At 35.3% G+C, this 12,569-nt stretch overlaps 2 protein-coding genes across 3 annotated transcripts; one reads left to right on the top strand and one right to left on the bottom strand.

The window, feature by feature from the left end:
- The first annotated feature begins 6,299 nt into the window (after positions 1-6,299).
- Positions 6,300-8,980, top strand: LOC108863377 (arginyl-tRNA--protein transferase 2). Of its 2 annotated transcripts, XM_018637781.2 has the most exons (6): positions 6,300-6,505; positions 6,684-6,722; positions 6,871-7,021; positions 7,147-8,226; positions 8,320-8,566; positions 8,672-8,980. In XM_018637781.2, exons 1-6 carry the CDS (start codon positions 6,391-6,393, stop codon positions 8,786-8,788), a joined length of 1,749 nt encoding a protein of 582 aa, XP_018493283.2. In that variant the 5' UTR covers positions 6,300-6,390; the 3' UTR covers positions 8,789-8,980. The 2 variants fall into 2 exon arrangements, with proteins under 2 accessions (XP_018493283.2, XP_056842094.1); XM_056986114.1 differs by lacking the exon at positions 6,684-6,722.
- Positions 8,981-9,157: 177 nt separating this feature from the next.
- LOC108833820 (protein yippee-like At3g11230) lies at positions 9,158-10,609 on the bottom strand. Its single transcript, XM_018607218.2, has 5 exons — positions 10,353-10,609; positions 9,886-9,929; positions 9,672-9,780; positions 9,547-9,602; positions 9,158-9,458 (listed from the first exon to the last, which is right to left on the bottom strand). Exons 1-5 carry the CDS (start codon positions 10,446-10,448, stop codon positions 9,371-9,373), a joined length of 393 nt encoding a protein of 130 aa, XP_018462720.1. The 5' UTR covers positions 10,449-10,609; the 3' UTR covers positions 9,158-9,370.
- Positions 10,610-12,569: the final 1,960 nt, after the last annotated feature.

Raw genomic sequence — 12,569 nt, 5'->3', positions numbered from 1 at the left:
AGGATTCAAAAGGCATGCTCGGTTGTAGACTAAATGTAAAAAAACATTACAAAACAACAAAAAATAGAGCTATTAAGAAGCCAGTCATACTCATCAGTATGAAGAAAACCCACGAGGAAGCTCTAGTTTTATTCCTAAGGCAATTGTTCGAAAAAACAACTGATACTCGAAAGAAACGATGTTGATGCAAGAAATCGAAATGTTGACTGATAAGAACTTTTGGTGAATAGCTCAACCGTAGACAACATGGAAAATGTGAAGTCTTAACTGACTTGATTTAACACTGAAACGCGCACGAGTAGCTTTAAACACCGCAAACTTATTTAAGAGATTAGTGAATCTCAAACTCTAATGAAGGTGAGAATTCGAACTGGTTTTTGGGTTTGAGACCAGGCGGAGTGAGATTTAGTCGTTGCTGAAGAATTTATAATACTGTAAACCATATTGTAAGTTTTTTTTTTTGAAGAAAACAATATTGTAAGTTGCAACCGTAGATCGCTATTATCGATCAGTACCAGCAAACATGACCATCATGACATGAATATGATAAAAGAATAGTCATAACGTGACACTGTGTGAACAGATTGACTCAGAAATCATTGACAGTAATTTTATATTTTGACTTCCACAAAAGATGTGACATTTCAGTCTCATCTAACGGTAGTTTTGTATTTTGTTTTACACAAAGATGTGACACTTGAGGGAGCTTGGTCCACAACTGCAGATGGCAAGAAATTCAAAATCTTGTTCTTATATATACAAGAAAATATAAGTATATAACTATACAAAATATAATGGTTATCAGAAACTATTTCTTTTCTTTTCTTTTTAATTTCTTTTTAAAGTTGAATGCAATAAATTTACCTGTTTAGTTGTTTTAACATAAAATTTTGATTTCTAAGTAGGAAAGGATTTAATAAACAGAAAAATTCAAAACAGATAAGGAAAATAAATCTCATTTCGCTTATTTTTCTTTTTGACTGCGGCTTATTTATATTCATGTGTATATACAAATGTATCAATGGTGGTGAGTTAGAGGAGCCATGCACGGGATGCGAAGCGAGAAGAAAATGGTCCAAGGAATAAAATGACAATGTGAATAAAACCAAACATTGTTTTTAGAAACAAAGTAACTCTTCACTAAACAACATAACAGTACTTACAAATATCTTTGTCTCTCTTGCATATGAATTTGCATTTTGTTTTTCTATTCTTTTCAAAGAGAAATTCGGTGTCAAAGTCAAAGTTCACATGGCTTGTGTTACTTGGAATCATCCGGCCAGTTAATCTACATCAAACTTTTTAATGGACGGACATCATAAGTATTAAATTAGCTATTTTTTTTTTGTTCGTTTGTGCGGACAAATTAGCTACTCTCTAAACAGATTTTCACTATCTTTATTTTTTTGGTCAAACCATTAATGCATTCATGATAGCAAGAGTTTACTCCAAAGCAAAGTTACGCACCCAATTACTGGATCTGGATGGCAAAGAAAAGTTATGATCAGTTTTGCACAAAAAGGTTTAGATATATCGATCTGCATGTGTGGATTATAAGTCTCAAAACTCTTGTATACAAAGCTCATATATTTCAAAACATTTCATACTTTTATCTAATAGTAGTACAATATTTCTTAGCTGTATATGCTTGACCTTATTATGAGCATTCACTAGTTTGCATAGTGTTTTGTTTTTTTAAACACAAGTCCGGGTTCCAAGTTTTGGGAACCTCAAAAAGCAACACTGGTTTCCAAAATAAATTCATTTGTATTATTATTAACCATTACAGAGAGCAATCAATCAACCCTGTTGTGTTAGTGCAATCACACCTGTGTAAGTTGTTTATCCCTTAGTGGACAGCAATCTTGATTTAAGTAACTGGCGAGGCAACTTTCGAACAAAAACTTCTACCCCTTTATAGTAATGAGAAACAACTACCAAATAATAGTCAATAAAGAAAAAGAAAAAATAATAGTCGATAAATTATTTTAAAAGGTAAATTTCCAGCTTCAAATATGATAATATTTCAAATTGCATATATCTAAAAATCTGCTTGGTTTATATAATTAGTGAAACATCTCTTCTATATAAGTTCAAGAAAAACATGTCTTCTACTACTATATGTTTTCACTATTCTATAGGAAAATAGACTTCTCACATCGCGAGAATTACGTTCTTATCCGAGTCAAAAAAGTTGAAGACGGTCTCACATTGGAATGCCCACTCTCATTCAATTCCCTATGATGTTCCATGCACAATTACGATAAATTTAGAACATCTGAATCTGAAAAAGAAAATTGAATCTATTCCTAGATAACACTAGTAATAAAGATTGATACGACATCAGTTTGGGTACTAATTCTTGGCAAGTGTTGTTTAGGCTCTAACTACTAGGTCAATGTTCTAGTATTATATAAATTCTTTTTAATAGTAGGTTTAATATTTTTCCCATTACTTATCAAAAGTTCCAACTAAAACCAAATCTTAAAACAAATTACAACTATGTTAATAATGCCAAGCGTGTAACTTTGCATTTTATAATATTTTCTTCTAGAAAGTTTGGAATATCCTTTTTTTTTGAAAAAAGTTTAGAATATATTGTAGCGTTGTATAACTGTATTCGTATTCAGTGGTTACCACTAAGTAATTGTTGCATAACATTCTAGATTATATATGAAGAATAAAAGTCATGTGAACCCAAATTAAACTTCTTAAGAAAAACTAATCGATGTGTTTCTGGCCGAATTGGAAAACCAACCTACTTTCTTTAAACTAGACTTTAACTTAGACACGCACAAATTTGAAAGGTTTCACGAACTCGTTACTAGTGTAAAGTATACTTGGATCCAAACTTTTTCAGTTTTTGAGAATGTTTTTTTTTTTGGTTTGATATGCTATCTATTGAACACAAAAAGGAGTTATTTACAAGCTCAATAAAGAAGATAATTGAAAACTATAAAACAACTAAAGCAAAAGTTTGTGACGTTTGCCATAAAATACGATCACACGAGCCTAACCAACGACAAAGCAAGTCAGGAATTGCTTTAGATGAGATCCTATTGTGAATCATATGCTCTATTGATAGTTGTGAATTCACAAACTCCTTTTTCAGATTTGGTATCAGATAGTTGTGAAAAAATAATACCAAATCTAGAAAGCAAGGTGGCAAAGGATTGAAAGTAACGTAAGATGTATGCTAATGTTTCTGTAATATCCCGAGTTGTGATATGTGAAAATGTTTAAGAAGATTGATTTTGTTACTTATGTCACTAAAGTTGACTTATCTTTTCCGTCATACATCCGTTTAGAATTCCAGAGTTAAGCGTGCTTGGACTGGAGTAGTGAAATGATGTGTGACCTATCTGGAAGTGATTCGCGATACCGTATAAGTGAGGCCAAATCACGGAGAAAGATCGGATGGTGACTGCAGGGTTAGTAAACAATGATTTCGAGCTTTGGAAAATGAAGACCGACCGTCGAAGGAGATGTGGCCCACGGGCCGAGAGAGAGGGCGTGGGTGGCTCATTAGCCGTGGACGGGTCGGGGCGTTACAAGTGGTATCAGAATTGGTTAGCCGTCTCAGTTCTGACCTGAGAGGCGTCTTGAGACCTGTCGTAGAGTGCAACGAAGATGTTGCGTTCTTTGAGAGGGGGTGAATTGTAACATCCCGAGTTGTAATATGTGAAAAGGCTTAAGAATATTAATTTGGCTACCTATGTCACCAAAGTTGACTTACCTTTTCTGTCACACATCCGTTTAGAACTCTAGAGTTAAGCGTGCTTGGGCTGGAGTAGTGAAAGGATGGATGACCTATCGAGAAGTGATTCGTGATACCGTATAAGTGAGGCTAAACCACGGGGAAATGTCGGGTGATGACTGTAAAATCAGTAAACAATGATTTCAAACTTTGGAAAATTAACGACCGACCGTCGGATGGGATGTGGTCCACAGACCGAGAAAGCGAACGTGGGTAGTCTATTAGCCGTGAACAGGTCGGGGCGTTACAGCGTCATTCCAGTTTGGACTAGCTTCTCTTCCGAGTAGAGCATCTAGAACGGTTGAAGATGGGACTAGTACAAAATCTATTAGAATACTAGGCCCAAAATCATGTTATTATAAGCTATTCACTCCAAAACAGCCAGAACAGTACAAAAACGTGACCATAAATTGAGTACTACAATACAAATCGAGAATAAAAAAAAGATTTGGACAATCTACTCTCTTTAAAAAGATCAATTCAACGACCAAAAAACTCATTTAAACTTTTTTGTTTAGACAACCTTTTTTTTTTTTTGCCAACTTGAATAATATTAAACAAGAGGAAAATTACAAACGGGTCCAAAACCAACCCAAACAAACTAAACCGAAAACCCACACAACTTGACAAGACAAGCTCAAGCCCAAAAGGAAAAAACGAGGCCCAAAAGACTCCACCGCTCACCGCACACTACACCGCCCACGTGTAATAACCTAAACACCGAAGGGACGCGTGTCGGCCGTTGAAGCTTTGACATCTCGAACGGCGAGAGCTCACCTCCGGGGCCGGAAACCGCTACTTCACCGGAAAAGCGAGCTACCAACTTCAACTTATGCAGAGGTCGACGCTGAACCAATCGAAAACATAACCACCGGAAACACCGGGACGAAACTCACTAATCGCCGAAACCACCTCTAACGACTGTATTAAAGGTATAGGCTTCAGCGATTTTCACCAAAGGCCCGAACTTCAGTTGACTTCTATCGGAGACTCCGAGAGCTCATCTGAATTCGGCCACCACCCACCGTAACAAGACACCATACTCTCAGCTCGAACACCATCTGTGAGAAGCAAAAGCCGGCGACCAATACCGAAGACGGAACGGTATGGTCCCAGAGTCAAGCTCCGGCGAACAACGGTGCGCAAACCACCGTTTCCCGGAAGATCTAAGACGGACCACCACCGGAGGAACATGTGCATGGCCGTAAACTAAGAAAGAAAGAAAAAGAAACAACAGAAAAAAACTATAGTCGGACCGGCGGTGGCTAAAGAGCCGGAACCGCCGGTCGGAACCGAAAAACGACGGCGAAAAGTCTAGTGAGAAGGCAGAAGTTAAAAACTAGAGGGAGAAAAAATTTGATATTAAATTACACGCATCTCTAATTTTTTGTTTAGACAACCTTGTTTAAAAAAGGAAAAAATAACCCTTTTTTGAGAAATAAAAAAAATAACCTTGTTAAAACGTTTGTTTTTTTTTTCCAACTATAATATTATTAAAACCTTGTTAAAACGTTTTAGTTCTTGTAATTTTCGGACTGGTTTATTCATATAATTATTAATTCAAAAAATCTATGGAAAATATAGATATTTTATATTATTTATAGAATCTACGACAACTTCTAAATAAACCATGCAAATATACAGAAATGCGAAAATTAAGTAATCTCTCGATTTAACCGAGTTATTCACAAAAGACAGTTTTAGTGGTCAGAGTCAGAGTCGGTCATGGGGCAAGCCTAAAAAAATATTCGTTTTAAATTTCCAAAATTTTTGAAAATTTTATATGGATATAAGTCCTCAAATCTATAAAAAAAGAATTTTTAGTCCCTCAAAAATTTAAATTCTCTTTTTGCTCATTTTCAACTTCCAAAATTTCAGGGCTGACCATGTTGGTGGTGCCACTGACGTCCCAAAACTTGATATTGATAATCTCACATATATATACAGACAATGCAGCCTTCCTAATAATGTTCTCATATATATGAAGAAATAATCGTTTGATACTTTAATAGCTTCATCGTCTAGTAAGTGGTTCCAAAACATATTATTCGATTTAATCTCATATACATATGTTTAAACCTTCAACATTTAACCAACGCGTGTTGGCCTAGTGGTAAAGGAACTCCGGCTGGAGTGTCCGCCCTGAGTTCGATCCGCGTTGGCCACGAGAGTTTTCACATGGGTTCCTCTCGCCTTCCAGATCACTTCGCGTAACCAGGGGCCCTTAAGTGGAGGCTTAAAAATCCTGTAATGGCATGGACTTAGGCCCGGTGGGCTAGTCGATCACGCTTAGTGGTCGGATACTGGATTATCAAAAAAAAAAAACCTTCAACATTTGAGTCAAAATTTCTATTTTGTTAAAAAGGCTGACCTAAACCTAAACTACTGACAAATCATATTTAAGTTACATGTACATGTATTCTATAAACAAATTATTAAAAAAAAGAAAAAGAAAACACGCGTGACGTTTTCTATACTCCGAAAGAAACTTCCTGTCGTTTAACATTGGTAAAAATCACACGGCGTTGACCCCCATTTATTCTCTCTTGGAGAAACCGGAAGTTTCATCTTCTTCCATTTCTTCTACGGGAAGAGCTTTCAAAAGTTATTAAGACACCGTTGACTCTCCGATCATGTCGTCGAGGGCGAGTAGCAGCCGTGGCGGAGAGAGTATAGTCGCTGATTGTGGGCGCAATACATCCTCTTGCGGCTACTGTAAATCCCCTACCCCCTCCAGTATCTCTCACGGTTCGTCGCCTCTCTCTCTATTGAATTTGAATTTTCTTTTATAATTGATCGAGTCGTTGAGCATCACTGATACTTACAATGATGATCTGATCCATAAAAGATGTGTCCTTTTTGCGTATGTTTCTAGCTTATTCGTTGTTAACTACTCAAGTGACTGTGTCTCTTTCTCAAATGTCAGGTTTGTGGACAGAGACACTCACTGTTTATGATTACCAAGGTTTGTTTTGATATGCGCAGATACGAAGTTTGATATAAAGTTCTGATTTTGATGATGATGATTTAGCTTTGGATTCTTAGTTTATTATCATTTTGATTTTTTTTTTTCTGAGATTAGTGATCATTTTTTTTTGATGTGTGTTTCTTAGCTCTTCTTGACCGTGGATGGAGACGGTCTGGCTGCTACCTTTACAAACCTGAGATGGCTAAAACTTGTTGCCCTTCTTACACTATCCGCTTGAGAGCCTCTGATTTTGTTCCCTCTAAGGAGCAGCAACGAGTCCGTAGAAGACTTGAAAGGTATTGTAACTTTAGATGCACGCTTCTTCTTCTTCTTTCTCTGGATTAATCAATAGATGAAGTCTCTGAATGAATGATAAACTTCGTTTCTCTTTTTGACTGTTTCTACGATGCTGTATACAAAGGTTCTTGGAGGGTGAGGTAGATCTGAAGCCGAGAGAGCAAACAGAAGATTCAGATGTTTCTTCAGAGCCGGTGAGAAAATCAGTTGGTTCTGCTAAAAGAGAACAAACCAATGAAGTGGAACCAGTCCTGAAAGATTTGTCTGAACAAATTGATAATGCGGTTCAAAGATGCATACAGAGTGGGGAGTTTCCTTCTACTATTCAGGTTCCCAAATCTTCGGTGAAGAAAGTTCTCTCTGCTAAAAGGAAGAAGCTAGCTGAAGGGTCAGAAGAACTCTTGTACACCAGCAACATTGCTTTTCCAATTGTAGCTGCAATAAAACAAACGCAAACATCTCAGAAAGGCGAGGGAAGCAACAACACAGAAGAAACAAGTTCAAGATTATCACCAGAGACTGTTTCTGAGATGTTGTTAAGTGAAATGAACAAGGTAAGAGAGTTCCTTGGCTTGGCTATCAAGGTCTGCAAAGGCCACATCAACTTCTTTTCAGCTACCCAAGTCCATTCCTCAGAAACAGATCAAGGTGAAAACCTCCTCTCTGCTACAACAACAGAAAAGTCTTCTTCCAACAAACTTCAGGTGAGGAAGAGGAAGCTGGAGATACATTTGAAAAGGTCAAGTTTTGATCAAGAGGAGTATGAACTATACAAACGTTATCAACTGAGAGTTCATAACGACGAGCCTGAAAGCATCTCGAAAACTTCATACAAAAGGTTTTTGGTTGACACTCCGTTGATTGAAGTTGATGGTGATGGTGATGATGATGAAAACGTTCCTCCTTGTGGCTTTGGTTCTTACCATCAACAATACAGAGTTGATGGACGTCTGATTGCTGTGGGAGTAATCGACATTCTTCCCAAATGTTTGTCCAGTAAATACCTATTCTGGGATCCGGATTTAGCATCCTTGTCTCTTGGAAACTACTCAGCACTGCAAGAGATCGATTGGGTTAAACAGAACCAAGCTCATTGCTCTGCTCTTGAGTATTACTATCTTGGTTATTACATTCATTCTTGCAACAAGATGAGATATAAAGCAGCTTATCGTCCTTCTGAGCTTCTATGCCCTCTCCGTTACCAGTAAGTTCCCAAAACCACTTGAGACTAAACTCTTGTTACTTGGTTGTCACTTGTGAGAGAGATCTAAAAGCGTTTCTTGCATTATGTTCTCAGGTGGGTTCCATTTGAAGTAGCTAAGCCTCTACTTGATAAAAAGCCGTATGCTGTCTTGTCTGATTTCACTAAAGCTTCTTTATCACCTGCACCTCAAGCTTCTGAAACACTAGTGGAGTCCACGAGTGAACGTGAAGACATGGAGATGAACAACTCTGATGAAGACTCAGATTCCGATTCTAGTGTTAACGGCAGTGACATTGCCAATATCCTTATCAGTCTTAATGGAGCTAAGCTTCGATACAAGGTGATATCAGTATTACTAGTTCACAACTCCGCTCCTGTTTCTTATCCAGATGATCAAGTCCTGAATCTTTCTTAAAAGTTAAAAACAATTTTTTTTTCTTTGAAGGAGTTACTGCGGATGATAAACATGGCGGTTCGTAGACAACTGGAGCCGATGTTTATCAGTTACCAGAAAGTCGTGGGAGCTGAGCTCTCGGAGAGAATGGTGTATGAACTACAGTAACACTAAGCTTGGTTCAGATCACTTAATACTGTTTTGTAACATTAATAACAATGATACTATATCACTGCTGTTATGTTTCTTCCATCTTGTCATGTTTTCTCAGCAAAATAAAGTGAAACCAAAGTGATTTTTGTCATGTTTGTCACTTTATTTCTCAGCAGAATAAAGTGAAACCAAAGTGAGCTTGTCACTGTTGTCATGTTTCTCCATCTTGTCATGTTCCCCCAAACTACGACTATTATCACGTTATTTTGCGTTTAAACCAAAGTGAGTTTGGTTAATTGTGTCAAGACTTGGAACGAGTCCAAACTGAATCTGAACAGGAATGTACACTCTGCTCTATTCATTGTAGCAAAGAACATTGGAAAGTAAGATAATAAGAGATGTTTTAATTGCATGTGTTCCACAAGTGGTGGTTGCAACACAAACAGTTTGATCTCCGAAGGAGTCTCCTAATGGAAGCTGGACGGTTCACAAAATGAGGAAAAGAGAACGGAAAAGAATGAAAAGAGGAGGTGAGAGAAGAATTTACAAATCAGATAATGAGAGTTATTGAGATGAAGAAGCATATCATCCATTCATTCATTCATCAGTATCACTTTCTCCGGCTTCAACTTCTTGAGCTGCTGCCACCCAGTAATTGTTCCCATCCGGACCACAGACCTTGTACCTGCCAATGAATATGAAACAAATACATCATCTCAACACTCAACAAAACCAAACCAGTGATTAAAGGGTTAACAAGGTACTACAGACACCTTTCGAGAACAGATTTGCCTTCCTTGTACTTTTGGTTCTTCTCAAAAGCAAACTCCTGTTGATAGCAAGATAAAATTAGATTAGCCAAGGAAAGATTTTGGATGGTTTATCAATTATATCATACATATCTCCATCCGACATAAGAGCCACATTTGACGCAGTAAATATCGACAACGGTGTGCATCCCCGTCATCATCATCCTATCTTCCTTCTTCCCAGCATACACATTCGCTCTGTCCACACACAAAAAAAAAAAATCCACTACTAGTAAAACATGTGTTAACTATTCCTCCTATCCAGCAAAAATAAAAAAACAAACACTGAAGTAGAGAACTTACACCTTACTGAAGAGGTAAGCTTTCCCATGGCGGGATTGAAAAGACTGTTAATAAAACCAAAGCAACCATAGATAGCTGTTGTCAGTACTCTCAGTAGTAAGTATCTTACAATAATGTGTAAACCATAAGCAATTAGAATTCAACTAATCTAATGCATTTTAGCATCTAAACACTGACATGAGACTAATTTAATCAGTAAATGCAAGTATTGAGACAGTGTCTCTCAAGACCAGAAAAAGTATTTGAATCATAGATTTGATCTAATGACGATCTATTTGAGTAATCGGAGTTTTGATCATCAGATATCATATCAGCAATTCAAGAAGGCAATATAGCCCAAATACAAACTCCACGATTCTCCACCAATCAAAATTTTAGATCATATCTAATCAATCAGTGAATTTGAATACTGATTGATCAGTGATTATAATAATAAATCGCAAAAATCTGAGAATTGGTAAAAAAACCTTGGAGACGACATCATCGCAGAGAGCGATATTAGTCTTACAGTGCCTGCAACTGTAAGACTTGCCTTCCAAATTCACCAAGAACAATCTCCCCATCCTCTCTTCTTCTCTCTTCTTTCAGAAACCGATCAAAATATGCTAAGTGAAGATTGTGAACCGATCTTTATAGAAATCAACGAGTCTCTGTGTTTGGTAAAATGGGAGAGATCGTTTAATTACGGACCAAGGCGTTTAATTAGGATTTTTTTATTTATCAAATTTCGATGTGAAGTAAAGGAAACTATAAAAGGAAACTATTTATTTTTTAAATACAAATAAAATGCTCATCTTTTTTTGTACAAGGGTGGGCCTGACCAAGTCATGGCCTGGGAATATACGGAAACTCTTTTTTCATTATGCTTATTACGAAGAACTCTTTAGTTATAGCTGTATATTTCTAAAGTTAAATCCGTGGAGTCTACGTGATCGCTTCTTCTTCTTCTTATCCTTTTATCACATTTCCTTCTAAAATAATGATTTTTCGGTAAATGCTCTATATACTAAACTTTATATTTTTTACTTTAGTTTAAAAATTTCAAACCACATTTTACATTTCTAAACTATATTTCATGGTATATATGAATCATTCTAATGTTTTAATATTTAGTTTGGTAAAATCTCATATACTGCCTAGATTAATGGAATTACCTTTATAAAATATTTATTTTTAGAGGAACGAGAACAACAAAGGTTCTAAACTTCTTTGACCATCATCTTATGTCAGTTCTCGATGAAACTATACACTAAAATCAGATTTTCATATGTTTGAAATTTTTTCAAAATCCGTGGGTCAACCTCTTCTAAAATAATGATTTTTCAGTAAATACTCTATATACTGAAGTTTACACTCTTCACTTCAGTTTAAAAATTTCAAACCACATTCTACATTTGAATTAATGTATTTTAAACTATCTTTCATGGTATATATGAATCATTCTAATTTTTTAATATTTATTTTACAAAAATTTCATATACTACCTAGACTAGTGGAATTAGCATTATAAAATTTTCATTATCTAGAGAAACGGAGAAAACATAGGTTCTAAACTCTTTGACCATCATCTTATTTTAGTTCTCAATGAAACTAGACACTAAAACAAGATTATAAAATTTTTGAAAATTTTCCAAAATCCGTGGGTTAACTCCTTCTAAAATAATGATTTTTTGGTAAATGCTCTATATACTAAAGTTTATACTCCTTAATTTAGTTTAAAATTTTCAAACCACATTCTACATTTGAATTAATGTATTCTAAATATCTTTCATGGTATATATAAATCATTCTAATGTTTTAATATTTAGTTTGATAAAATTTCATATTCTGCCTAGATTAGTGTAATTACCTTTATAAAATATTTATTTTCTAGAGAAACAGAGACAACAAAGGTTCTAAACCTCTTTGACCATCATCTTATGTCAGTTCTCGATGAAACTATACACTAAAACCAGATTTTCATATTTTTGAAAATTTTCCAAAATATGTGGGTTAACCCCCTTATAAAATAATGATTTTTGGTAAATACTCTATATACTAAAGTTTACACTCTTCACTTTAGTTAAAAAAAATTCAAATCACATTCTACATTTGAATTAATGTATTTTAAACTACCTTTCAAGGTATATATGAATCATTCTAATTTTTTAATATTTATTTTACTAAAATTTCATATACTACCTAGACTAGTGGAATTAGCATTATAAAATCTTCATTATCTAGATAAACAGAGACAACAGAGGTTCTAAACTATTTGACCATCATCTTATGTTAGTGCTCGATGAAACTATACACTAAAACCAAATTTTCAATTTTTTGAAAATTTTTCAAAATTCGTGGGTTAACACCTTCTAAAATTATGATTTTTTGGTGAATGTTCTATATACTGAAGTTTATACTCTTCACTTTTGTTTAAAAATTTCAAACCACATTCTACATTTGAATTAAAGTATTCTAAACTATCTTTCATGGTATATAGGAATCATTCTAATTTTTATTTAGTTTCCTAAATTTCATATACTGCCTAGATTAGTAGAATTACCATTATAAAATCTTCATTATCTAAAGAAACGGAGACAACAAAGGTTCTAAACTCTTTGACCATCATCTTGTGCTAGTGCTCGATGAAACTATACACTAAAACCATATTTTCATATTTTTGAAAAATTTCCAAAATCCGTAGG

This window comes from Raphanus sativus, chromosome 5, assembly GCF_000801105.2.
Source record: "Raphanus sativus cultivar WK10039 chromosome 5, ASM80110v3, whole genome shotgun sequence".
Taxonomy (NCBI): domain Eukaryota; kingdom Viridiplantae; phylum Streptophyta; class Magnoliopsida; order Brassicales; family Brassicaceae; genus Raphanus; species Raphanus sativus.
The sequence above is the reverse complement of the archived record's forward strand: the minus strand, read 5'-3'. Positions and strand labels throughout refer to the sequence as shown.

Excerpts from the sequence above, each read along its gene's own strand:
- LOC108863377 (XM_018637781.2), top strand. The coding sequence starts at position 6,391 with ATGTCGTCGAGGGCGAGTAGCAGCCGTGGCGGAGAGAGTATAGTCGCT. Across the intron at positions 7,022-7,146 it reads GTCCGTAGAAGACTTGAAAG|GTTCTTGGAGGGTGAGGTAG; the intron begins GTATTGTAACTT and ends CTGTATACAAAG. Across the intron at positions 8,567-8,671 it reads GAGCTAAGCTTCGATACAAG|GAGTTACTGCGGATGATAAA; the intron begins GTGATATCAGTA and ends TTTTCTTTGAAG.
- LOC108833820 (XM_018607218.2), bottom strand. The coding sequence starts at position 10,448 with ATGGGGAGATTGTTCTTGGTGAATTTGGAAGGCAAGTCTTACAGTTGC. Across the intron at positions 9,781-9,885 it reads GCTTACCTCTTCAGTAAGGT|AGCGAATGTGTATGCTGGGA; the intron begins GTAAGTTCTCTA and ends GTGTGTGGACAG. Across the intron at positions 9,603-9,671 it reads CTTATGTCGGATGGAGATAT|GAGTTTGCTTTTGAGAAGAA; the intron begins GTATGATATAAT and ends TGCTATCAACAG.